At 39.7% G+C, this 27,064-nt stretch overlaps 2 protein-coding genes and 1 pseudogene across 2 annotated transcripts; all 3 read left to right on the top strand.

Annotated features, from left to right (window-relative positions):
* The first annotated feature begins 740 nt into the window (after positions 1 to 740).
* On the top strand, positions 741 to 7,490 carry LOC113055452 (tripartite motif-containing protein 35-like). Its single transcript, XM_026221773.1, has 6 exons — positions 741 to 1,144; positions 1,541 to 1,636; positions 5,694 to 5,924; positions 6,007 to 6,029; positions 6,110 to 6,231; positions 6,414 to 7,490. The coding sequence occupies exons 1-6, from the start codon at positions 749 to 751 to the stop codon at positions 6,932 to 6,934; spliced, it is 1,389 nt and encodes a 462-aa protein (XP_026077558.1). The 5' UTR covers positions 741 to 748; the 3' UTR covers positions 6,935 to 7,490.
* A 1,063-nt stretch (positions 7,491 to 8,553) lies between these two features.
* LOC113055155 (nuclear factor 7, brain-like) lies at positions 8,554 to 18,713 on the top strand (annotated as a pseudogene).
* Positions 18,714 to 21,099: 2,386 nt separating this feature from the next.
* Positions 21,100 to 25,777, top strand: LOC113055093 (tripartite motif-containing protein 35-like). Its single transcript, XM_026221069.1, has 6 exons — positions 21,100 to 21,718; positions 21,875 to 21,970; positions 23,835 to 24,065; positions 24,148 to 24,170; positions 24,251 to 24,372; positions 24,556 to 25,777. The coding sequence occupies exons 1-6, from the start codon at positions 21,323 to 21,325 to the stop codon at positions 25,092 to 25,094; spliced, it is 1,407 nt and encodes a 468-aa protein (XP_026076854.1). The 5' UTR covers positions 21,100 to 21,322; the 3' UTR covers positions 25,095 to 25,777.
* The last annotated feature ends 1,287 nt before the right edge of the window (positions 25,778 to 27,064 follow it).

Below are 27,064 nucleotides of genomic sequence, written 5' to 3'. Positions count from 1 at the left end.
TCGGTACAGACTATCTTTCTCTTATGAATATAATAAAACTAAAGACTTTTTGGAGTTATGAAGGATGCAGTACTACTCTATAGGTACTCAAGATTAACAGGATATTGAGTGAAAATGAGCATTTCACCCCCCCTTTAAATTAACATGTCCATCTTTATTTTTCTTAGAGCAGCAGTAGCTCTAGGGCCATCTACATCAAAAGCAGCAGGTCAGCGCACAATACAGCAAACATTTCAGAAACGTTTCAGGAGTGAGTCATGTTCTATACACATGTTCCATTCGTAAATCTGTATTAAGTGGATGAAGTGGACAGATAAAATATTCTCTAATTCTGTCATTCAGTTTTAAAAGTACACTTAAGCGTCTTCACACAGACCTGAAGCACCAAAACTGTCTCTTTCCAAACCTTTATTTTGTTTTCTAACAGTAATGGCAGACAATCATTCATATTCAAAAAACTAAATAACAATCTTAAGACAACAAGCTCAGACTGAAGACAGCAGCAAAGGGTCAAAGTACACAAGACACAATCAGTAAGATAGTAAAAATGCAGAAACTTTACCCTCTCAAAACACTTACCAGGAAACGACTGTCTCATTATTCCACTGCTTTCTGTCTTATCTGAATATCTGGACAAAATCAAAAACAAAATAGGATCAAGAAGGATTTTTGAGAAGCTTGTTTTTGAGTAGACAACAGATATTTGTAATTTGTGTGGTTATTTATGGATCGTTCGTAAAGAGTGGAAATGGATTCACTGTCTGCAGATGATTTTTCTTGTCCCGTGTGTATTGAAATCTTCAAGGATCCTGTTGTTTTATCATGTAGTCACAGTGTCTGTAAAGAGTGTCTTCAACAGTTCTGGAGAACTAAAGAAACCCAGGAGTGTCCTGTCTGCAGGAGAAGATGTTCAAATGATGCACCTCCATGTAATCTAGTGTTAAAAAACGTATGTGAGTCGCTCCTGAAGGAGAAGAAAGCGAGGCATTCATCAGAGTCTGAGGAGCTCTGCAGTTTACACAGTGAGAAACTCAAGCTCTTCTGTCTGGAGGACAAACAGCCGGTGTGTTTAGTGTGCAGAGACTCAGAGAAACACATCAATCACACATTCAGACCCATCAGTGAAGCTGTTCCAACTTATAAGGTAAGACAAATATCTTTTTTTTCATATGTAAAGAACATGTTAAAAGCTCAATGTAAGGACTAAACCAGTTTAGCCAGGTTTGGCCCAAACCTCTGGGAGGGTTAGTTAAATTAAGGGTGTTTATAACACAAGTTATGCATACAATTCATATTTAATAGTATTAACTGTCTTTAAATTACTTTTATTCAATCATAGTTTCATGAAATATTTTCAAATTGTTTGGAAAGCTGTGCATTTACAACATTGTGACCAGCAGGTGTCGCCAACATGTGGATGTTTCCTCTCATTTTGCGAAGCAATCAACTGGTTCAATTTGATTCACAGTTTCAAAATACTCAGTTTCTCCCATCACACATATCATATTCGGTTAATATTTTATGTCTTTCTAAATTCCAGGAGGAGCTCCATACAGCACTGAAGTCCTTACAAGAGAAACTTCAGCACAAAGCAAACATTAAAGAAGAGTTTGAGAAAACAGTTCAACACATCAAGGTGAGGAAGAAAAATCAAGAGTCAAATACTCAACAATCCCAGAGAGTTTACCATGCACATACACTATTAGTAAAAGTTTGAACACATATACAAGGTTCTGGCATGAAACTCTAGATGGTCCAGTCTGATAAGTCTAACTCAGTTTGACCTAATGACATCTTTATCACATGGCATAGCTGACTGGTTTTCTCCTGTATTGGTAGCCAATGAGCTCACTGCTCAACATTCAAATATATGACTTGTGTTTGCTGTAGCAGTCACAGTTTGCATCAGAAACCCCCACCTTCCCCAGCTCTACCTGCATTGATCTGCTATGAGGTGATCACGTATGCTATATGGGGGTTATTTCATGTATGTTATATTTGCAACTGCAGTATTTCTTTCATGCTCACAGCAGCATGTTGTTGATGTATTGGCAGTAGGAAGTCACAGTGCGTGCTCTGCAGCGTAGCAGATCTATTCTGCCAAGACCAAATACATTAACATTGTCATGTACATAACCATGCAAATTACTCTTGAGAGTTGACACGACAGAACTAATCTTTCCCTGCAGTTTGTGTGGGTCCTAATGTGCCAGTATAGTAACAGGGACACTTGTCAAGTCAAGTCACCTTTATTTATATAGCGCTTTAAACAAAATACATTGCGTCAAAGAAACTGAACAACATTCATTAGGAAAACAGTGTGTCAATAATGCAAAATGACAGTTAAAGGCAGTTCATCATTGAATTCAGTTATGTCATCTCTGTTCAGTTTAAATAGTGTCTGTGCATTTATTTGCAATCAAGTCAATGATATCGCTGTAGATGAAGTGACCCCAACTAAGCAAGCCAGAGGCGACAGCGGCAAGGAACCGAAACTCCATTGATGACAGAATGGAGAAAAAAACCTTGGGAGAAACCAGGCTCAGTTGGGGGCCAGTTCTCCTCTGACCAGACGAAACCAGTAGTTCAATTCCAGCCTGCAGCAAAGTCAGATTGTGCAGAAGAATCATCTGTTTCCTGTGGTCTTGTCCTGGTGGTCTTCTGAGACAAGGTCTTTACAGGGGATCTGTATCTGGGGCTCTAGTTGTCCTGGTCTCCGCTGTCTTTCAGGGCAGTAGAGGTCCTTTCTAGGTGCTGATCCACCATCTGGTCTGGATACGTACTGGATCCGGGCGACTGCAGTGACCCTCTGATCTGGATACAGACTGGATCTGGTGGCTACGGTGACCTCGGAATAAGAGAGAAACAGATTAATATTAGCGTAGATGCCATTCTTCTAATGATGTAGCAAGTACATCGGGTGTTATGGGAAGTGTTCCCAGTTCTGGTTAACCTAATTAATGCAGCCTAAAAATCCTTTAACGGATTTGGATATTAAAAACATATTAGTATGTTATGTGTAAGCCAGGTTAAAGAGATGGGTCTTTAATCTAGATTTAAACTGCAAGAGTGTGTCTGCCTCCCGAACAATGTTAGGTAGGTTATTCCAGAGTTTAGGCGGCAAATAGGAAAAGGCTCTTCTGCCCGCAGTTGATTTTGATATTCTAGGTATTATGAAATTGCCTGAATTTTGAGAACGTAGCGGACGTAGAGGATTATAATGTTAACGGAGCTCATTCAAATACTGAGGTGCTAAACCATTCAGGGCTTTATAAGTAATAAGCAATATTTTAAAATCTATACGATGTTTGATAGGGAGCCAGTGCAGTGTTGACAGGACTGGGCTTATATGGTCATACTTCCTGGTTCTATTAAGAACTCTTGTTGCTGCATTTTGGACTAGCTGTAGTTTGTTTACTAAGCGTGCAGAACAACCACCCAATAATTAATTATAAGCATTACAATAATCTAACCTTGAGGTCATAAATGCATGGATTAGCATTTCTGCATTTGATATTGAGAGCATAGAACGTAATTTAGATATATTTTTGAGATGGAAAAATGCAGTTTTACAAATGCTAGAAACGTGGCTCTCTAAGGAAAGATTGCTATCAAATAGCACACCTAGGTTCTAACTCATGACGAAGAATTGACAAAGCAACCATCAAGTCTTAGACAGTGTTCTAGGTTATTATATGCAGAGTTTTTAGGTCCTATAATTAACACCTGTTTTTTCAGAATTAAGCAGTAAGAAATTACTCGTCATGCAGTTTTTTATATCGACTATGCATTCCATTAGTTTTTCAAATTGGTGTGTTTCACCGGGCCGCGAAGAAATATACAGCTAGGTATCATCAGAATAACAGTGAAAGTTAACACCATGTTTCCTGATGATATCTCCCAAGGGTAACATATAAAGCGTGAAGAGTAGCGGCCCTGGTACTGAGCCTTGAGGTACTCCATACTGCACTTGTGATAGATGATACATCTTCATTCACTGCTACGAACTGATGGCGGTCATATAAGTATGATTTAAACCATGCTAATGCACTTCCATTAATGCCAACAAAGTGTTCAAGTCTATGCAAAAGAATGTTGTGGTCAATTGTGTCAAACGCAGCACTAAGATCCAATAAAACTAATAGAGAGATATAACCACGATCAGATGATAAGAGCAGATCATTTTTTTAACTCTAAGGAGAGCAGTCTCAGTACCATGATATGGTCTAAATCCTGATTGGAAATCCTCACATATGCCATTTTTCTCTAAGAAAGAATATAATTGTGAGGATATACCACCTTTTCTAGTATCTTGGACAGAAAAGGGAGATTCGAGATTGGTCTTGAAGGTTTTGGGGACATATCCTAATGACAATGAGGAATTAATAATAGTCAGAAGAGGATCTATGACTTCTGGACTCACCTCTTTTAGGAGCTTAGATGGTATAGGGTCTAACATACATGTTGTTGGTTTAGATGATTTAACAAGTTTATACAATTCTTCCTCTCCTATAGTAGAGAATGAGTGGAACTGTTCCTCAGGGGGTCTATAGTGCACTGTCTGATGTGATACTGTAGCTGACGGCTGAATGGTTGCAATTTTATCTCTAATAGTATAAATTTTAGAAGTAAATTAGTTCATAAAGTCATTACTGCTATGATGTTGGGAAATGTCAACACTTGTTGAGGCTTTAAAGTGAAAGTGAAAGTGAAAGTGAAAGTGAAGTGACATTCAGCCAAGTATGGTGACCCATACTCAGAATTTGTGCTCTGCATTTAACCCATCCGAAATGCACACACACAGAGCAGTGAACACACACACGCACACTGTGAGCACACACCCGGAGCAGTGGGCAGCCATTTATGCTGCGGCGCCCGGGGAGCAGTTGGGGGTTCGATGCCTTGCTCAACTGTACATGCACTACCCCCACCCACAATTCCGTCCAGCCCGAGACTAGAACCCACAACCCTTCGATTGGGAGTCCAACCCTCTAACCATTAGGCCACGACTTCCCCCTGATTTTATTTTTCGTTAATTTAGCCACTGTATTGAATAAATACCTGTGGTTATGTTTGTTTTCTTCTAAAAGAGAAGAAAAGTAATCGGATCTAGCAGTTTTTAATGCTTTTCTGTAGGATAGGTTACTTTCCCTCCAAGCAATGCGAAATACCTCTGGTTTTGTTTTCCTCCGGCTGCGCTCCATTTTTCGGGCTGCTCTCTTTAGGGTGCGAGTATGCTCATTATACCATGGTGTCATGCTGGTTTCTTTAACCTTCCTTAAGCGTAAAGGAGCAACTCTATTTAAAATGCTAGAAAAGAGAGAGTCCATAGTTTCTGTTACATCATCAAGTTGTTCTGAGGTTTTGGATATGCTAAGGAATTTGGATACATCAGGAAGATAACTTGTCACTTCCTTCCTTCAGGTGTGATGTTTAAACCGAGGTCCTGACTCTCTGTGGTGGCACTTCTTGTAAAAAGAGTGGGGCTGTATGATTGTAAAGAGCTTTGGGTGTACAATAGTACATAAGAAAAGCATTACATTTTTCATTCATTCTCTATCAACATTTTACAACACTAATAAAGTCATCAAACAACAGAATTATAAATTCAGTGTGTCTAAACATTTGACTGGTGCCACAGATGATGTGAGGTGTTTAATCAGATGACTGAAGTGAATGTGTTTTGATTTCAGTCTCAAGCTGATCAAACAGAGCAGCAGATTAAGAAGGAGTTTAAGAAGCTTCGTCAATTTCTCAGAGATGAAGAGAAAACTACAATCACTGCACTGAGAGAGGAAGAGGAGCAGAAGAAACAGATGATGAAGGACAAGCTGGAGGAGATCAACACACAAATCTCAGCTCTTTCACACACAATCAAAGACATGGAGGAGATGATGAAAGACAGTGACGCCTGCTTTCTGAAGGTCTGATTTCAGATCATTGATTGATTGATTGATTGATTGATTGATTGAGTTGTTGATGATCAATGGTGTGTTTGTTCTGCAGAAGTTTCCAGTCTCGATGGAAAGGTGAGTGATCTGCTGCTGTCTCTGCTCTCTCTGCTTCTGATCCAAAGCCACTTCAGTTCTGATCCTGAATGTTCTTCCAGAGTCCAGATCTCATCACAGCCGGATCCACAGACTCCTTCTGGAGCTCTGATTCATGTGCCACGATACTTGGGAAACCTGCCCTTCAGAGTCTGGAAGAAGATGCAGGACATCGTCCAGAACAGTGAGTCTGAAGAGGATCTGAGCTCTTACACACACACACACACACACTGGAAATGATGCATGAGGAAGATTTACAGATTAAAAGATACCTGATCTGTTTTATCAATTGGTCCAGTTCCATAGTTTGTAATAATCTGTGTATGGTCATCAGAATAAATTCACCTGTTGATTGTGTCTCATCAGCTCCTGTGATTCTGGATCCAAACACAGCTCAGCCACTTCTCGTCCTGTCTGGTGATCTGACCAGTCTGAGATGGAGCAACATCAGGCAACCTCTTCCTGATAATCCAGAGAGATTTGACATCTATCCCTGTGTTCTGGGTTCAGAGGGGTTTAACTCAGGAACACACTACTGGGATGTGGAGGTTAAAGAGAGCTCATCCTGGGGTCTTGGTATAACTACAGCATCAAACCAGAGGAAGGGAAGTGATTTCTTCAAGACTGATGTCTGGAGTGTGCAGCACAAAATGTTTGAAGACTTTGGTTTTTCAGTTAAACAGGTTCTTCAATGTGTGAGAGTGAATCTAGACTATGACAGAGGAACAGTGTCATTCTCTGATCCTGTAACTAACACACATCTACACACATTCACAACCACCTTCACTAAAACAGTCTTTCCGTTCTTTCATAGCATCTACCCTCTGAAGATCTTACCAATACATTATTCTAAGTCTAATACTATCTACAACCAAAGTAAATTCTAGCATGAACCAGGGGCGGCTTTAGGGGTGGGCTAAAGAGGCTGAAGCCCCAAATTTTTTCAGTAAAGCCCTGAATGCTTTTATGACCGTGTCTTGTGCGCATCATCATGAGTTTTCATGTGCATTAAAATTATTTCTATTATATCAGCACTGCTTCAGATATTACTGTATAGCCTATAAATTCATAATACCAATCTCATCATCTCTTAAAATGTGATTATTGTTCTTGTACTGTACATAAATGGTAAACCTAAATGGTAGCTTTCAAAGCAGGCTTCTACCCGGCAGTCAAAGTGGCATTATGTCACAAAAGTGTGGGCTCAAAGGAAGACCACAAGGGTTTAGGATGTGATTTGGGACAGGAGCAGCGTCGAGTCTTCTGAGGTGAAGTGTTCATGGTTCACACACACTTTACACAGTCTGTTTAAGTGACATTTTACAGGCTCATTTCTGTACTGTTTTCATTGAAAGTGACGTGACATTCAGCCAAGTATGGTGACCCATACTCAGAATTTGTGCTCTGCATTTAACCCATCCGAAGTGCACACACACACGGAGCAGTGGGCAGCTATTTATGCAGTTGAGCAGTTGGGGGTTCAGTGCCTTGTTCAATGCCTTGCTCAAGGGCACCTAAGTCCTGGTATTGAAGGTGGAGAGAGAACTGTACATGCACTCCCCCACCAACAATTCCTGCCGGCCCGGGACTCGAACTCACAACCTTTTGATTGGGAGTCCGACTCTCTAACCATTAGGCCACAACTTCTCGACTTGGGTTCAGCAATACTTGTACTTCTTTTCTGGCATCTTCGTACTGAAATAAAGATTAAGTGAATATGATGAATTCGTTCAGACCTGAGTGATTTTGAGTGCTTGTGCTTGATGTTTGGAGAGAGAACTGCTACTGAATGTCTCATGATCACAAGTGAAAAATCATTTAAAAGGCAGCGCCAGTGAAAACAGACAGAGACAATGGTAGATTTAAGTGCTACTGTAAAGTTACCACCCCTGCCATGGTTCAAATGTTTGATAATGATAAACAGTTGAAAACATTCGCTAGACGTTTAGAAAATTATAAAATGTAATCAGTAACATTACTTTAATAAAGTAATTTAAATAGTTACATTGCTTATTACATTTTAAACAGGGTAACGTAATCAGTTAACCAACACTGCTAACACTTTCCCAACACTGATCTGTAGTTAATTAAAAAAGTTTCTTTTTGTATTTGACTTTTTTTTTTAGAATGTGTCACGTGCACTTACAAGAGACACTTAAACATGCAGAAACAATGATAGAAGTGTTTGGGATCACAGTTCAAACACATCAAGGTTAGCATTGATTATTCTGACGTAAATAAAAATGAATTCAAACATTCAACATCTTCATCAGCTTGACAACACAAGTGTTGCAAATCATCACAACACATGCATTCGTTATATGCATGTGTTGTGAAGAATTTGTAGTGCATTTCGCTATATGCATGTGTTGTGATGATTTGCAACACTTGTGTTGTCAAACTGATGAAGATGTTTTCTTCACTTACTGATGTTTTTTCAATTTGCATGTGTTTTCTTAAGTTGCAGCGTGTTGAGCTGTCTCGGTCACCATAAATATTGGGTAGAAACGTATACATTTATACATTTACACGCATACATTTACATTCATAATACACTTTAGATGGTTTCTGTCAGGAGTCTTGACATTTGCGTTGAAGCTCTTTTTAGAAACTTCTGGCAAGGTGGACGATTGAACTTTTTATTCTGGGTACAAAAATAGAGATTTTCAAATATAATTACTGTATAAAGACATGTCATGTATCCATACTGAAGTATTTTAACATCAGATGTCTGATGACAAATCTTCTTTAATATTTCAAATCACTATCCAGGGTCAAATAAGGCAGACAAAGAGTTAACAAACATGAGATCCAAAAAAAGAAGCAGAAACTCCACCCTCAGCACTTAGCAGGAAATGACTGTTTTTTATATTTCTACTTTCTGTCATACTGACTGTCTACAAAAGCATTAAGGAATTAGTGATCAGTTGAGAAAGAAGAGAAATACTTCAAGAAGGACTTTTCTTTGTTTTGTTTCTGAACAGACAGCAGATCTTTGTGATTCTCGTGTTTTTCATTTTTGCAACATCAGTCAGGAAGTGAAAGTAAACTTTAGATCACGAGAGCTCAAAGAGGGAAAATGGATTCACTGTGTGCAGATGATTTTTCTTGTCCCGTGTGTATTGAAATCTTCAAGGATCCTGTTGTTTTATCATGTAGTCACAGTGTCTGTAAAGAGTGTCTTCAACAGTTCTGGACAACTAAAGAAACTCAGGAGTGTCCTGTCTGCAGGAGAAGATCCTCAAGAGATGATCCTCCATGTAATCGTGTTTTAAAAAACTTGTGTGAGTCGCTCCTGAAGGAGAAGAAAGAGAAGTGTTCATCAGAGTCTGAGGAGCTCTGCAGTTTACACAGTGAGAAACTCAAACTCTTCTGTCTGGAGGACAAACAGCCGGTGTGTTTAGTGTGCAGAGATTCAGAGAAACACATCAATCACATATTCAGACCCATCGGGGAAGTTGTTCCATCATATAAGGTAAGTCGAATATAAATATGAGGATATAAACTTATATAAGTTCTATATCATGTACATGTCTCTACACCATTTTGCATTTGTGTATTATGTATGAAAACATATTACACAGATCTCTGGTGTCTTACAGATTTTAATTTTCATTTCAGGAGGACCTCAATACAGCACTGAAGTCCTTACAAGAGAAACTTACAAACAACGAAAAAATTAAAGGAGAGTTTGAGAAAATAATTCAACACATCAAGGTGAGGAGTCTTGATATTTTTTTGCAAATTTGATTAGAACAGCTGGACTGGGTTGCTTGACATAATTGCAGGTTTACTAATTGATTGGAATAAACACACACAGTTGTTTGCATAAAATGGAGAAGCAGAAGCCTCGGTTAGCGAGCTGCTTCATCAGTGGGCGGAACTTACACGCAAGCTGCAATCCCATTGGCTGGCACTCCCCTGTCATGTTTCACATTTTGATGTCAACAAATTAGTTAGGGAATGTAATTTGTATTCATGAGTCCATTAACCTGTCAGCCATTAGGTCGCTCAGACACTCAGCTTTTGACAATAGCCTATACATACTGCCTGAGCAAAAAGAGAAGTCCATCCATCCATTCTCCACACCACTTGTCCTATTGTTTGTCCCTCAGCTAGTCTATCACAGCATCTCGGGCCAAGGCAGAGAAACACACTTGACAGATGGCTAGTCTACCACAAGGCTAACAAACATGAACACATTCAAAAAGATAAATCATTTTTGATTACTGTAAGTTCACAGTAGCTATGTTTCCATCCAAAGATGCGAATTTAACTTATGCGCAAAACTGGAATATTGCATATAATATTTGCGAATAAAGCACTGTTTTCATCCAGCATGTCAAAGAGAACAAAATCGCCACTTCCTGATTAGCGACTTCCTAAAATGACCTAATTTTTTAAGTGAACTAGGAGAAGTCATTAAATACAATAAACTTCATATGTAATAAATTACTTGCGCTTCAAAGAGAGCAGACAAACACAATAAATGCGGTGCTTTTAGAGGTGGATGCCTGCTGTTTGGGAACGCAGTCATGTAAGACAGTAATTATACAAAAATACTTTGATGACAGACTTTCCTCATGCATTTCAGAATGACCAAAACAATATATAGATGCTGTGAATGAGATTTGTCTGCTGGTTACTCAATTTATCCCATCTCACAGCGCAAAGTCACACTTTTTCAAAGTGCATGGTGGAATTTATTCGGTAAATGTGTTTCCATCGTAGTTTATATGCATTTTTTCTAATCTGAGAAAAAGTTTATCCTACTGAGTGGTGTGCATAAGTTGTTATGTGCATTTTTAGAATTTATGTGCATCTTGGCATTTCCATCCATTGGTTTTAATGTGATAATCCAAAATGTGCATAAAAATTGGTGGATGGAAGAATAGCTAAAGCTAAACTGATGAAAATACTTTACTTTATTTTTACTTATTTGTTAGTCTTTAAGATAAACATTTAATGAATGTCCCAAGCACCACCACCATATTATTTTTTCTTATTAAAATGCCATTTGAAATTGCTCTTTTATGAAAAGATTTTATGTCTACAGAATAAGTCATGATTTTGAGATGATTAAAGTGAATTTGATTTGATTTCAGTCTCAAGCTGATCAAACAGAGCAGCAGATTAAACAGCAGTTTGAGAAGCTTCATCAGTTCCTCAGAGATGAAGAAGAAGCTACAATCACTGCACTGAGAGAGGAAGAGGAGCAGAAGAAACATATGATGAAGCAGAAGCTGGAGAAGATCGACAGACTCATTGCAGCTGTTTTATACTCAATCAAAGACATGGAGGAGATGATGACAGCCAATGACGTCTGCTTACTGAAGGTCTGATTTCAGATCAGTGATTGATTGATTGATTGATTGTTTGATTTGTTGATGAATTATGTGTGATGAATTATGTGTTTGTTCTGCAGAAGTTTCCAGTCTCGATGGAAAGGTGAGTGATCTTCTCTCTCTCTGCTTCTGATCCAAAGCCACTTCAGTTCTGATCCTGAATGTTCTTCCAGAGTCCAGATCTCATCACAGCCGGATCCACAGACTCCTTCTGGAGCTCTGATTCATGTGCCACGATACTTGGGAAACCTGCCCTTCAGAGTCTGGAAGAAGATGCAGGACATCGTCCAGAACAGTGAGTGAGGAGAAGATCAGAGCTGTCACTATTCATTTCTATGGTATCTCCAAATTAGGGAGCATGACATGGATTGTGATTGACTTATAAGACACACATGATTCAAGTTGATGGTTATGCTTTCTCTAATGTTATAGATGAGGAGGTTGGTATCTCCTCATATAATAAGAAAATCTTTGGTTTGTCTGACTGAAAATTTACAGGGAGATCCTCTGAGTTTCAGTGTGTGTGTGTAAGACTGATGGCGTGAAAAGTTTAAAATGCAGAATATTAATTATTGTACTTGAAAGTCGCTGAAGTAATAATTGTCAGTTATTCATGAATTAAATCAGCTGTAAAACGGCAAACTGTTTAAAGCCATTGTGCAAGATTCCAGTGTGTCCTTAGTGCTGGAATGTGGACATGGTTTATGCATTTCCATCTGAAGGGATATGCTACTTTACATAAAAACTAGCCTTTAAATAATATTAAAATGATGCCAATTAATGGCCATGCATCTTTTCTGTTGCCATAGCAGTTTCAAATTAAATAAAGCAATTATTTATGATTTCGTCCTATACCAACCACCAACCAATTTATTTTAAAGGGGTCATGAAATGGCTTTTTTTATCTACTACTTACGGACGTCTACTTGTGTTTTTTTTTAACTTTCAAAAACATCCATATCAATAAGTAATAGATTATTTTCTAACCTGGTTTTGAGGCTAAAAGGAAGGAGAAATTGCATCAGGAATCTGACACCATAGGGAACTCCCCAACTTAACATACCTGAAATCTTATTTCACAACACCAGCTTCACAACATGAAGTTGCAATTCACACTGGCCAATGCCAGCCAAGACGGTGAAAAGGGGGCAAAGTATGGCCACTATATAATGCACCGTCTTGGTGGCATAAACTAGGAATCTTCCGACTGAACTACCAGCAAACCAGATCTGAACAGTTAACACAGACATGTACGCAATGTCTCATTCCCGTCCTCAGATAATCAAGGTTACAACAGTAATCAGCTGGGTGATCTCCTCCCCGGTGCCTGGCGGTGGCACTGGACGGCCCTAGGCGGACGGCACGTCATTCCTCTGCCGTCCGGTGGACGGCTCCTCCGGGGTTTGGGCAGCCGGCAGGAGTCCCCCGTTCCCTGCTCCTCCCCATTCTTGGTGAATGGCGCCGACTCCTCCGCTCCCTCACGGATGGCAGCCACCCCTCCACATCACGGGTGGCCGGGAGCGAGCTCGTCCATCCCAGCAGCGAGCTCCAGCCCACCGAATCTTTAATAAAAAAATAAACAAAAAAAGCACAGCAGCCCCTCACGGCCGACAGCCGCGCACAAACAAAATCAAAACACAAACTAAAATCCAGGCTTATTTTCTTCCTTCACTGTCGTCGCTCCCATTTTATATCCTTCCATCTCCTCCGTGGCACTTGAGAAAGGTGGGTCGAGCAGGTGTCGCTCATCTCCAATCACTCCACAGGCCTCGCCCCGTTTCCACGGCTCTCGGCCCCGCCCCACTCATCACAGCTTGCTCCAGTGGTACTAAGTGAGCACCGCTGTCTGGGTGGTTGCCCTGCCTCTGAATTACAACTATATGCCGTAGTCAAAACAACATAGTCTAGTGGCTAGATACCACATGGAAAAGCACAAGTCCAGCTCACCAACAAGACCTGTGAGGCCAAGGAACATGTGTTCAAATTGTAAAATCGGGCAAAGTTATTCAGCAAAGATTATCCAGCCACCATACAAATGCCTTTGGTAAAAATGCCCTTAGAACAAGGCCATGAGGAGGTGACTGTTTCATTGAATGAGCTCTAACGCCAATGGGACAATCTATTCCCTGGCTAGAATAATCCAAATCAATCACATTGACTACCCAATGTAATAGCCGCCACTTAGAAAGAGGCTTCCCTTTAGTTCCACCTCCAAAGCACGCAAAAAGCAGTCAACATAAGTATGCAAAGCTCATACCGGACACAGTACATGATGTGGGGTGGCATCCGGGGAGGCAACCTACTCTGGATTGAAAGCAGAAATTATCATCACTTGGAGCAGAGAATACCCCACGCGGTTAAATGAAGCAAGGACGAGGTCGAGCCGCAGTGTGGTTTTAAGCAAGAGCTCCTTTAGGCCGATAGACTGAAGCAGCTCAAAGGGTGGCAGAGTCAGCATCCCCAGCACCAGAGCCAGATCCTAGGGTGGGATAGTGGAAGGGTGTAGTGAAGGGTGAGATGGTCTCGCACCTCTCAAAAATCTGATCACCAAATCATGTTTACCAACTGAGTTCCCATTGGAAGTAGCTTGAGAGGCTGAGATAGATGCAAATAAACCTTATGGGAAAGTTCTTTGGGTTGCAGCCATTCGATTCTCACAATTTAACAAAAACTCCCCATTTAAGAGCATACAAGCACCTCATAGAAGGGGTCCATCATCGTGTCCATCATGTGGCGACACAATGAGCACAGGTTTCCCGGTTCCCACACACCACACAGCCATACCAAGATGCCCACTTGAGAGTAGAGTAGTCAGTATCTCAAGCAGGTCAGGAAACCATGGTCTGTTTGGCCAGTATGGAGCTATCCTGCACAGGCACCCTCTCCTCTTTAATTTTGTGTAGCAATTGTGGAAAATCTTCAGTGGGGGTAACACATACAGACAGGCTTTCAATCACGGTATTGTGAGTGCCCGAGCATGAAAGAGGAAAGAGCTGTCGCAAATAGATACACTTCTGCCTTCCCTAACCACTCCTAGATCAGTCTCACTGATCCAGGGTTCAGCCTCCATCCTCCGTATGAAATCCCATTCCTCAGTAGCATTTCTGCGGCACTCTTTAGGCAACTTGGCTTTTAAGGCAAAGTCCGTCGTCACGTGCAGATCCTTAAATGCCTTAGGATCTGTCTCCCCCTTGGATTTCAGAAGCTGTGCCTGAAAAACCTGTAGCACTGCCATCGTATGAGGCACAGAAATCACCTCTGCAGAGACAGCATGTGCTTTATCCAGGATGTAGGTGGTCAAACGGCAGGGCTTCGATGGCAGCATCACCTCTACTTTCAAAGAGGCCGATGAGGGGCAGAGGAAGGCAGCGACAGATTCCTCTACAGGTGGAATGCACATATAACCATGTGTGTCTGCTTTTAAAGAAAATCTCAGCTCCACCAGCATGGCTGCGAGCCAACTTCGTCATGCAGATTGGCTTCATCATTACAACAGCTCTGCGATCCGAGGAAAGTAACCACAAATCCAACTTACTCTTAGTCCTCCTCGGTTGCTGTTAAAGACATCTCTGCAGCGCTGAACGAAATAATCTCTAAAGCACCAGAGCTGGGTCGAAGACTCCCTTCAGATGCTCCCATGCAGCATTCTCACCAGCGGCTCACTGGCAGCAGTGGGACACTGCCAGGAGAAATCAAGTGCTGTTTCTGCATAGGCGAGACCCAGGCACAGGATGCAGTAATTGTGGGTGTCCGGAGCCTCGGTGGGTCCCAAAGACAGCAATAACTCGACATTCTACAGCTGTCTTGAAGAAGGATGCTTGAAAGAGGAAGATTCTGTGTTTATGCCACCAAGGCAGCTCATTATATAGTGTGAGGCCCTGCCTCTTACCGCCTACTTGGCTGGCATTGACCAGTGTGCAGTGCAACTTCTCTGGCATTGTGCAGTAAGATTTCAGGAAGGTTAAGGAAGAAAGGTAGTTCCCCGTCGAGTCGGTCAAAGTGAACCATCTTCGAAAGGGAACTAACTTTCTGTGTGTCTGTTTGACAAGCAATGTCCTATGTAATTGGAGCTTTCTGTGACTTAGGTTAGACAGGTACACATAATCAGGACATATCAAGTGATCTCTATTAAAGAAATAGTGACACACAGTACAAATAATTTTTTTACTCACATAAGGGCCATTCCTGTCGGATCCAACATTGCTTTTTAATCTGTCTCTCTGCAAATCCAGGGTCGACTTGTGTCTTGTTTACAAAAGAATCCTTGGTGAAATGAAGTTCAACTACACATTCCTAATATTTGAATCCGAAGGAAGGTTATGCACTGAATATGTTGTCCACAATTAGGCATTGCAAAATATTTTATGATCTTAATGGCATGTTTATTGCTGGGTTGCTCAATCCAGTTTAGTGCCACGTACTGTATGTTGTTTCCCTACTGTATCCTGTGTGAATCAGTGGGCGGGGATACAGAATTAGATTTTGATTCTTCGGTGGAGGTTGTGTTTAATCTATCTATGACATCATTCATAGGCACATTCCAAGAAATGGCGTTTGCTGGGTCTGGTGTCAATAAAAGCTTTTATTTAAGTAACAAGGAAGTTTTCAGTTCTGAAACTTAGTACAATGATCTCTTATGTCAAAAGCTCAAGTAAAAGCTGATTTCTCAATTCATGACCCCTTTAAAAACTAATTTTTCTAAAATATTATCTTTGCATGCACGTTGTGTTCTGAAAATGTTTAAAATCTAAATGTTGCCATATAAACTGTATAACTTATACTATATGTTCTTATTAAATATTGCTTCTTGAGTAAATGTGACTTCAAGCACCAAGTCAAACAATGGGAAAGCATATCTCAAGCGATCTGTCTGTACCTGACGCAGTATCCGGCATTGTGAAAAAACGGATCCTTCAGGACGCCAAGCTATCCTGCCTGTTCAAATAACTTTTAATGGGTACATGCACACATTTTAAGGCCCAATATAATGAACATGACAATGTGGCTAAAGAAACACAGAATGTTTAAAATTTTTCATTTATAGCACAAGTCAAAACAGGTCTAACCATGTACATGCTGAATCGACAGGTAAAAAAAAAAGCCTCAAGTCCAAATATTCATTTATCACCAATTAACTGTTTGACAAACACTTCCTGCTTCGATGTCCAGAACTGAATTAAAAAAAATCTCAAACATGCTACGAAGTTCCGATCTGAATCAACCGAGTCGCGAACATACTCCGAAGTTCCGATCTGAATCAACCGAGTCGCGAACATACTCCGAAGTCCCGATCTGAATCAACCGAGTCGCGAACATACTCCGAAGTTCCGATCTGAATCAACCGAGTCGCGAACAGGCTCCGAAGTGCCGATCTGAATCAACCGAGTCGCGAACAGGCTCCGAAGTGCCGATCTGAATCAACCGAGTCGCGAAGAGGCTCCGAATTGCCGATCTGAATCAACCGAGTCGCGAACAGGCTCCGAAGTGCCGATCTGAATCAACCGAGTCGCGAACAGGCTCCGAAGTGCCGATCTGAATCAACCGAGTCGCGAACAGGCTCCGAAGTGCCGATCTGAATCAACCGAGTCGCGAACAGGCTCCGAAGTGCCGATCTGAATCAACCGAGTCGCGAATAGGCTCCGAATTGCCGATCTGAATCAACCGAGTCGCGAACAGGCTCCGAAGTGCCGATCTGAATCAACCGAGTCGCGAACAGGCTCCGAAGTGCCAATCTGAATCAACCGAGTCGCGAACAGGCTCCGAAGTGCCGATCTGAATCAACCGAGTCGCGATCAAAAAAAATAAAATAAAATAAAATAAAATAAAAAATATATATATATATATATATATATATATATATATATATATATATATATATATATATATATATATATATATATATAATATTCTAAGTAAACAACAATAGCCCAAGTTTAGTAAACATTTTTTATTGAAACTATATAAAATAATTCTGCATCTATTTTTAGGTGTGCCTGCTGCCACTGTGGGTGGCACATGCACACCCGTGGCTACGCCACTGATCTGTGTTTGGTTCACTCTCGATCATTATATGAACATTAGAACATAATCTGCTGTTGATTGTGTCTCATCAGCTCCTGTGATTCTGGATCCAACACGGCTCATCCACGTCTCCTCCTGTCCGATGATCTGACCACTGTTAGCTGGAGTGACAACAATCAACCTCTTCCTGATAATCCAGAGAGATTTGACATCTATCGCTTTGTTCTGGGTTCAGAGGGGTTTAACTCAGGAACACACTGCTGGGATGTGGAGGTTAAAGAGAGTCTTTGCTGGCATCTTGGAGTAACTACAGCATCAAACCAGAGGAAGGGAGATGATTTATTTGATACTGGTCTTTGGAGTGTGCAGCATGGACTGGCTGATTATTTTGGTGTTCCTGTCAAACAGAATCTTCAGAAGGTCCGTGTGAATCTAGACTATAACAGAGGAACATTGTCATTCTCTGATCCTGTGACTAACACACATCTACACACATTCACATCCACCTTCACTGACATTGTCTTCCCATTCTTCTATAGCTTTGCCCCTCTGAGGATTTTACCATCTGATAGTCAGTAAATGTTACACCTGTAGGTCTGGATCTTCCTGCTTTCATCATGTTTCCAATATTTACTCCATATCACATGAGTAAGAGTGCTGTTGATCTGAATATTAGTAGGCTATGGCTGTGATTGGGCCGCAGCTGATCACATGACTGACATCAGCACTAGAGACACACTGTCAGTGCAAACTAAAATGTTCTCATTGATTTGGTTTCTTTGTCATTGTTTTCACCTTGAACACATAGTAGACATACAGTACTACTTCTGTCTTGGCTTTACCTTTACTCAAACTGTTTATGAACGTACAGATGCATCCTACATGCCTGTAAGAGCTATACTCTATTGTGCTTATGGGTAAATTCCAAAGTTTATAAAAAATATTTTTTTATTATTATTATTTCAATCATGACAATGCTCAAAATAGTTTAGTATGCTGATATGACGACGTAAATGTTTTTGCTCTTGGTGGAATAGATATGTTACACTGCTGCTGCTGCTGATTACTGCTCCTTCTGTTATTGTTGCTGCACGAATAAATAAGTCATAATTAAATTAGAACAGAGAAAATATGTATGATGCAAATAGAAAAAAGCTTCAACCAATAAAATCACTCACAGAAATCAGATGAAAATGTCAGTAACAAAAGTGTATAGGTACATTACTTGACATGTATTTATATACCATCATAGTGTTTTCTGCACTGCCTTTATAATTTGTGCTGATTTAAATAAATAAGATAGAAAATAAAGCTTAATATATATACAGTTGTACTCAAGATTATTCATAATTATATTTTTTTAGTGTTTTTGAGTTGTCTGTAATGTAAGAGTTTTATAGTCTCCATGTATTTATTAGGTGACAGACATCTGAAAGAGTAACAAAGTGATATTTCAAGAAATGTTATTTCATGTGTATTATAGTGACAAATATTTAAAAAAAATGGTCATTTTCAGAATTATTCATACCCTTTGTTTTACAAAGTCGAAAGTGTTTTTCAATCATCAATATCCTTGGTTCTTGATCACGGCCTCCAATCGCTGCTTGTAGGTCCTCACAAGTCTACAGGTCTACTGAGGGACGTTTCAGTGGTTGATGAAGTTTTCTCAGTCTTGCTTCACAAAATACCACTGTTGGAGACTGGAAGGCTTCCTAGCCCTGACCCGGGTTTTCAACTCTTTCCACAAATCTGGTTCATGTCAGGGCTCTGACTTGGCCACTCCAGAACTGATGTTATCCCTGTCCCTGAACCACTGCTTGAGCACTTGTAATCTATGCTTCGGGTCACTGTCCTGATGGTAGCTCCAGTCCTCTGGTAGGTTGAGCTGTGCTGACACCACAAGTTTTTTTGTCCAGAATCTTGTAGTCCTCCTTTTTCATGATATCATTTTCGCGTTGTTACCTGTACCACTGGCAGAGAAGCATCCCCACAGCATAATGTGACCACCTCTGTGCTTGACTGTTGGGATGGTATTAAGATGGAAGGCTTCCCCTTTCTTATGCCAAATATATGCAATATCCGTATGTCTCAAGATAATTTAGTTTCTTCTGACCAGAGGATGGATGACCAAAAGTTTGTATCTCGATCTAGGTCAGGCCTCGCAAAGGCCATACGTGTAGCCCGATGTTTCTGGGTAAGGAGTGGTGTTTTTCTGGGATGATGTCCATAAAGACCACCTTGATGCAAAATTCGCTGAACAGTGGATCTTGATACCGATATTCCTGCTTGGTGGTTAGGGCTTTGGTTGTGACACTAGGGTTGTTGCTTGTCATTTCAGATCTTTCTAGAGACTCTAGAGGATACCATGTGCCTCCTGCCACACCTCTCCTGGTTTTTAGCTGTGTTGAACTACTTTTTGATGCAGTTCACTTCTGATTTTGAGCTTCTTGATGAAACTCTGTACGGCTGATCCAGGGACAAGGATTCTTTTGAAATGACCTTGTAGCCTTTGTCTCTGGGATGGGCTTTGACTATATGTGTTCGTAGATCAGGACAGAGGTCTGTCTTTTTGGCCATGGTGAGAGTGCTGAGGATAATTAAAGCTTTGCCACCTTAATTAATTATTTGCAGAGCAGGTGTTACCATTTAACATTCTTAGGCATAAACTGATAGGGATAAGAATTTTAAATTAATTTTCAATGATTATGGTCATGTGCACTTTCAATTTTGTAGATTGGAAAATAATTTAATAAAGATTAATTTTGAACAGTTTCAAAAAAGGCCACTAATAATCTATTGATTATGGGAATAATTTTTAACCAACTAATATGCAAGATTCTGCATAGCAGCTAATAGATATTTGATACAATGAAAGTTCCACCAAAGTAGTTTTTAACAATTAAAACTTTTTTTTTTAATTATTGATTTTTCAAAGGGGAAAAGGGAATGGGTAATTTGTCTGTGTGTGTGTGTGTGTGTGTAGCTTTTAACTATATATATTTGACTAACATTCCTGTCAGGTAATGCTTGTTAAATCCTGTGATATAAAAGCAGCTTTTAGTAAAATGACCTGTGGCATTATCTTTCTGGTTCTTTATACCAAGTTCCCACATGTTATTTGATGCTATCAAAACAGGGCGTTACATCATGATTGTGTGCTTGTGACTAGATCTGCGGGAGTTTGGGTAAGACTTTATTACAGCGGCTCCAGCTCATGATCATTTCTGTGCAGACTTAGACTCCAAATGAAAACACTGGCATAAGACATAGCTGGGACATTTTGCCTTCACTTTTCTAGCAGAAGAAGGTGCAGACATGGTTTCCTTTTTTTAACAGTCTATGGTCCTGGACCTGGAAAATGGCAAATCTCATTGCCCTTTACACACACGCTAAGCATAGCCCCAAAATTCACATATGTTTAGTAAAATGTTGCAGTGAAAAAAAAAAAGTGACGTGACATTCAGCCAAGTATGGTGACCCATACTCAGAATTTGTGCTCTGCATTTAACCCATCCGAAGTGCACACACACAGAGCAGTGAACACACACCCGGAGCAGTGAGTGAGCTGTAAGTCATTTATGCAGGAAATATGTCATGTAAGTAGTCAAGTGGTAAGACCGTTACCACTGAAGTAACCAAGGAGACAGACATTGTGCAACAGGCCTTAAAAGCTCCACCCAAATTCAGCACTTAACAGGAAGAGAATGACTTATTTCTCCGTCATACCAACTCTCTTCTTTCTTGACAAAAGCAAAAAACTATTGAAAAATTAAAAGAAAACCTTTCAAGAAGGATTTTTGAGAAGTTTGTTTTTAAACAGACAGCAGATCTTTGTGAATCTTGTTTTTTTTGCAACATCATTCAGAAAGTGAAAGTAAAGTTCAGATCGCTGGAGCTCAAAGAGTGAAAATGGCTTCACAATCGGAAGATGAATTGTTTTGTCCTGTATGCAGTGAAATCTTCAAGGATCCTGTTGTTTTATCATGTAGTCACAGTGTCTGTAAAGAGTGTCTTCAACAGTTCTGGAGAACTAAAGAAACTCAGGAGTGTCCTGTCTGCAAGAGAAGATCCTCAAGAGATCATCCTCCGTGTGATCTTGCATTAAAAAACTTGTGTGAGTCGCTCCTAAAAGAGAAACAAGAGAAGGGTTCATCAGAGTCTGAGGAGCTCTGCAGTTTACACAGTGAGAAACTTGATTTCTTCTGTCTGGAGGACAAACAGCCGGTGTGTTTAGTGTGCAAAGATTCACAGGAACACATCAAACACACATTCAGACCCATCGGTGAAGCTGTTCCAACATATAAGGTTAGTCGAATTTAAATATGAGGATATAAACTTAAATCATAAATTGTATATTAACAATATATACATTTCTCAGTATTTTGTTCATACTATGTAGCTATTACATACATGAACAAATTTAAAAAATCTGTGGTTTCTTATATTCTTTTTAAATTTCAGGAGGAGCTCAATACAGCAATGGAGTCTTTGCAAGAGAAAGTTAAACACAGAGAAAAAATTAAAGGAGAGTTTGAGAAAATAGTTCAACACATCAAGGTGAGGATTGATTCTTCTGACATTATGCATTTGTTTAGAACTGCTGAATTGTTTGGCGGGAGGGGAAACTTCTACATGACGCCATTTCCATGTTTACTCTGAGTGTAGACAAGTCAAGTCACTCGGCGGCCATCTTTGAAACACCTCTCGGGCAACCAAATGCAGCTCTTGTCCTGGTTGCATAAACACCTTCTACAAGTCATTATCAGCTGCTTTATTTGTTATATGTTTAACAGATTTTAATTTATGCATTTATTAACATATAAACAATTATCAACTTACAAACGGTTCATAATTAGCTCAAACGTCTGCATCAATTCACACTCTCAACAAATTAGAATACTTCACCAATAAATAAAAAGATTTGTGAATTGTTGGCCCTCTGAAACATATGTTCATTTACTGTACATGTACTCAATACTTGGTAGGGGCTCCTTTTGCTTTAATTACTGCCTCGTTTCGGCGTGGCATGGAGGTGATCAGTTTGTGGCACTGCTGAGGTGGTCTGGAAGCCCAGGTTTCTTTGACAGTGGCTTTCAGCTCATCTGCATTTTTGGGTCTCTTGTTTATAATTTTCCTCTTGGCAATACTCCATCGATTCTCTATGAGGTTCTGGTCGGGTGAGTTTTCTGGCCAGTCAAGCACACCAACACCATGCTTATTTAACCAACGTGTGGACAGGTGACGAATCCTGCTGGAAAATGAAATCAGCATCTTCAAAAAGCTGGTCAGCAGAAGGAAGCATGAAGTTCTCCAAAATTTCTTGGTAAACGGGTGCAGTGACTTTGGTTTTCAAAAAAACACAATGGACCAACACCAGCAGATGACATTGCACCCCAAATCATTACAGACGGTTCTCTCAGTTGGTTGTGAATCTTTTTCTTCCACACTTTTTTCTTCTACTCAACTTTCTGTTAACATGCTTGGATACAGCACTCTGTGAACAGCCAGCTTCTTTGGTAATGAATGTTTGTGGCTTACCCTCCTTGTGAAGGGTGTCAATGATTGTCTTCTGGACAGCTGTTAGATCGGCAGTCTTCCCCATGATTGTGTAGCCTAGTGAACCAAACTGAGAGACCATTTTGAAGGCTCGGGAAACCTTTGCAGGTGTTTTGAGTTGATTAGCTGATTGGCTTGTCACCATATTCTAATTTGTTGAGATATGCCGCGTTTCCACCGCAATTACCCGGAACATTTGTACGGGGAACTTTTTCCCCCCACACCTGTTGCTTTCTGTGTTTCCACCGTAGTCTAAAGTACCGGGAAGATTAGGCAAATAGACTGGTGACGTAGGTCTGCACACGTTTCTCAATACAAGGTATGCTGATTTTGGACTTGCATCCTCTGTAGTTCGGACTTTGTGCATTTGACTCGAGAGTGTGATGTCCGCGACGATGCAAGTCTGGTAATTCTGCAAACAGCAGCGTACTTGATAACATCAGTCAGCCTGCCTTGGCTACTGCAATTTTCCTCTCTGTATATTTACAATAAAACAAATTATGACAATACATGAATTATGATAATAATGATAATAATATACAAGTTTCACAATTTGATTGAATTACGGATATAAATGAACTTTTCCACAACATTCAAGTTTATTGAAATGCACCTGTACATGCATATTTCATTGTTCAGTGGATATGCTTACAAATGCTATCACATATAAATTGATCTCATTAAATAGCCATTTCAAAATGTGATTTTGTGACAAGATTTTATTCCGCTACAGTGACAGAACATCTAATGCTTACAGTACTAGTACTTTAGAAAGTTGTAGTTAACTAACCAACATTTATCTTCATGCTGCACCAGAATAAACTGCATCTTTGAGATAATTGAAGTGAATGTGATTTGATTTCAGTCTCAAGCTGATCACACAGAGCGTCAGATTAAACAGCAGTTTGAGAAGCTTCATCAGTTTCTCAGAGATGAAGAAGAAGCTACAATCACTGCACTGAGAGAGGAAGAGGAGCAGAAGAAGCAGATGATGAAGGAGAAGCTGGAGGAGATCAACACACACATCTCAGCTCTTTCACACACAATCAAAGACATGGAGGAGATGATGAAAGACAGTGACGTCTGCTTTCTGAAGGTCTGATTTCAGATCATTGATTGATTGATTGATTGATTGATTGATTGAGTTGTTGATGATCAACTGTATGTTTGTTCTGCAGAAGTTTCCAGTCTCGATGGAAAGGTGAGTGATCTGCTGCTGTCTCTGCTCTCTCTGCTTCTGATCCAAAGTCACTTCAGTTCTGATCCTGAATGTTCTTCCAGAGTCCAGATCTCATCACAGCCGGATCCACAGACTCCTTCTGGAGCTCTGATTCATGTGCCACGATACTTGGGCAACCTGCCCTTCAGAGTCTGGAAGAAGATGAAAGACATCATCCAGAACAGTGAGTCTGCAGAAGATCTGAGCTCTCTATCGCACACACTGAAAGATTTACAGATTTTCATGATGCCTGAAATGTTTCTTCAACAGGAGAAGTGTTGATAATACATAATAACCTATGTTAGGTTCACTTTTCATCATTATATAAACATCAGAATAAAATCACCTGTTGATTGTGTCTCATCAGCTCCTGTGATTCTGGATCCAAATACTGCGAACCCAGATCTCCTCCTGTCTGATGATCTGACCAGTGTGAAATGGAGCGAGAACAAAGAACCAGTTCTTGATAATCCAGAGAGATTTGATGATTGTCTTTGTGTTCTGGGTTCAGAGGGGTTTAACTCAGGAACACACTGCTGGGATGTGGAGGTTAAAGAGTGCTCACACTGGAGTGTTGGAGTAACTACAGCATCAAACCAGAGGAAGGGAGAAGAATTCTTTAGCGCTGATGTCTGGAGTGTGCGATATGATGAGTACGGACTGTCTGAAAAGTTTGGTTTTCCTGTTAAACGTAAGCTTGATCGTGTTAGAGTTGATCTGGACTATGACAGAGGAACAGTGTCATTCTCTGATCCTGTAACTAACACACATCTACACACATTCACAACCACCTTCACTGACACTGTCTTACCATTGTTTCGTAATCTTGATGAACAAAACTATCTGAGGATTTTACCAGTTAACATTAACAACAGAAAATCGCTGTTGAATCTGCTACTAAATTAATTACAAAAATAGATGTAAGACACAAGATTAGAATAAGATATACAAATCTTACATATTTATTCTGTGGAATCAGAAATGAATGTAGTAAATAGTACAAACATTAGTTAAAATTCAAATGGGTAAATATCAATATTCTCAGTCTGAAAGAAGATTATAAAGGTAATTGATGAAAGACTGATATATGACAGGTGATGAACATCATCATGAGGTGGATCAGTTTATAGTTGCTGTGTGGAAACATTGTGAAAATTGTGGCTAACTCAAAAGCTGCATCTTATCTTATAAGGCTACAGTATGAGGATACTCCTTCAGAGCTTCTTTTGAACTTCACAACTTATTCAGTTTGCGTGTTGAAACTTTTCAAGATTAATAATAAAATTGTTTTATGCAAACAATAATATGCATTTGTGACACTTGTGAACACACCTAGTGTAAACTTGTAGTTTATTTGGCTAAATAGAGTATTATACGGTGGCCTCACAACACTCAAATTAAGAAACAATTAATGAAGCATTGCAAATGTATTTCCACTAACCTTGAAATTATATTTAGTTGAGGGTTTTAGAGTTAGCCATCTTATATAGTAACATTTAACAATTAATCGTGGGATTTTTCAGCTTATTTCTGCTAATAATATCCAAAAGACAAAGGAATCATGCAATCAGGGAGTAAAAAAAAAAAAAAACATACAGTTTACCATCAACCCCACTAACCGGTAGCAACTGCAAAATAATCAAATCCTAGCCGGGTCCGACACTTTTTTGGGTCCCCTTGAAACATTTCCATTGTGGTCAGTGGCACGTTTTTTAATTTTTTATTTGTATGTGTTTATTTGGGACCGTTTTCTTACATTTACATTTATGCATTTAGTAGACGCTTTTAACCAACGTGACTTACAGTGCATTCAGGCTAATGTTTTTTACCTTACGTGTGTTCCCTGGGAATCGAAAATTAAACATGATTGCATTTAAATAATATGAAGTAAGCAATTCTAAACCAAAGCACCACACATGATAAAAATATTGTGCTTTTTTTTTTTATTAGCGTTAACGTTTAAACAAAACTGCAACTAGCAGCACCTCAACTAGGAAATAACTTTACCATTAAATAAACACAGAGAACTTTGAAAATACTCTCTCGATATAATTTTAACAAAATAAATACAAAATGAAATAAAACAAGAAAGAAAATTAAGTCTTCTTAATTTTATCAGGCTAATTAAAATGTATTTAATATATTAATCTAACCTTAGCAAGCATAGCCTACCTAAAATGCAAAAACTGAATAAGTGTATTTTTAATTTCGTTCACTTTATTTTTGTGAATAGCTGCCGTTGTTGTACAATAGAACACTCAAAACAAGCTCATTAAGACACAAACGCACACACATCTGAGATTAAATGTACGTAGATCTTTACAAAATACACCTGGATTATTAAAAAAGTGAAAAGCACATACAAGATAAAATGCAAACGCTTAGATTATTGACTGAGTGTATTGACAGAGCGAAGCGTAAAGGCGCTCAGCAACCTTTAGGAAATATTACCACTCCACTCCGCTAATGCTATGGCGGGAATGCTCAAAATAAATGCAGTTACAAATGAGAATTGTTTCCAGACGTCTGACTTGCCTTGCTTTGCTTTAGTCAAGTAAACAGCAGCTTTAATTTGTTTCTCAACTTCTTGTGTTGACTCCATTTCTACTACACCACACCACCGTTCCCCACGGGACTCCTGCGAAATGTTCTGACTGCCCACAGCAAAGGTAATACTGCCCGCTCCCACGAGATTTGCTAACCCAACGTAGCCCTCTAATTTGCAACATTTGTGTCGTCAAACTGAAGAATATTCTTCATTTGCTGGTGTTTTTTCAATTTGCATGTGTTTTATTAAGTTGCGGCACGTTGAGCTCTCTCGGCCAACGCAATATTAGCACCAACTAGTGGATATATTGAGTGAATTACAAGCGGCA

This window comes from Carassius auratus, chromosome 3 (genome assembly GCF_003368295.1).
Source record: "Carassius auratus strain Wakin chromosome 3, ASM336829v1, whole genome shotgun sequence".
In the NCBI taxonomy this organism is placed as follows: domain Eukaryota; kingdom Metazoa; phylum Chordata; class Actinopteri; order Cypriniformes; family Cyprinidae; genus Carassius; species Carassius auratus.
This window is presented reverse-complemented; position numbering and strand designations above follow the sequence as displayed.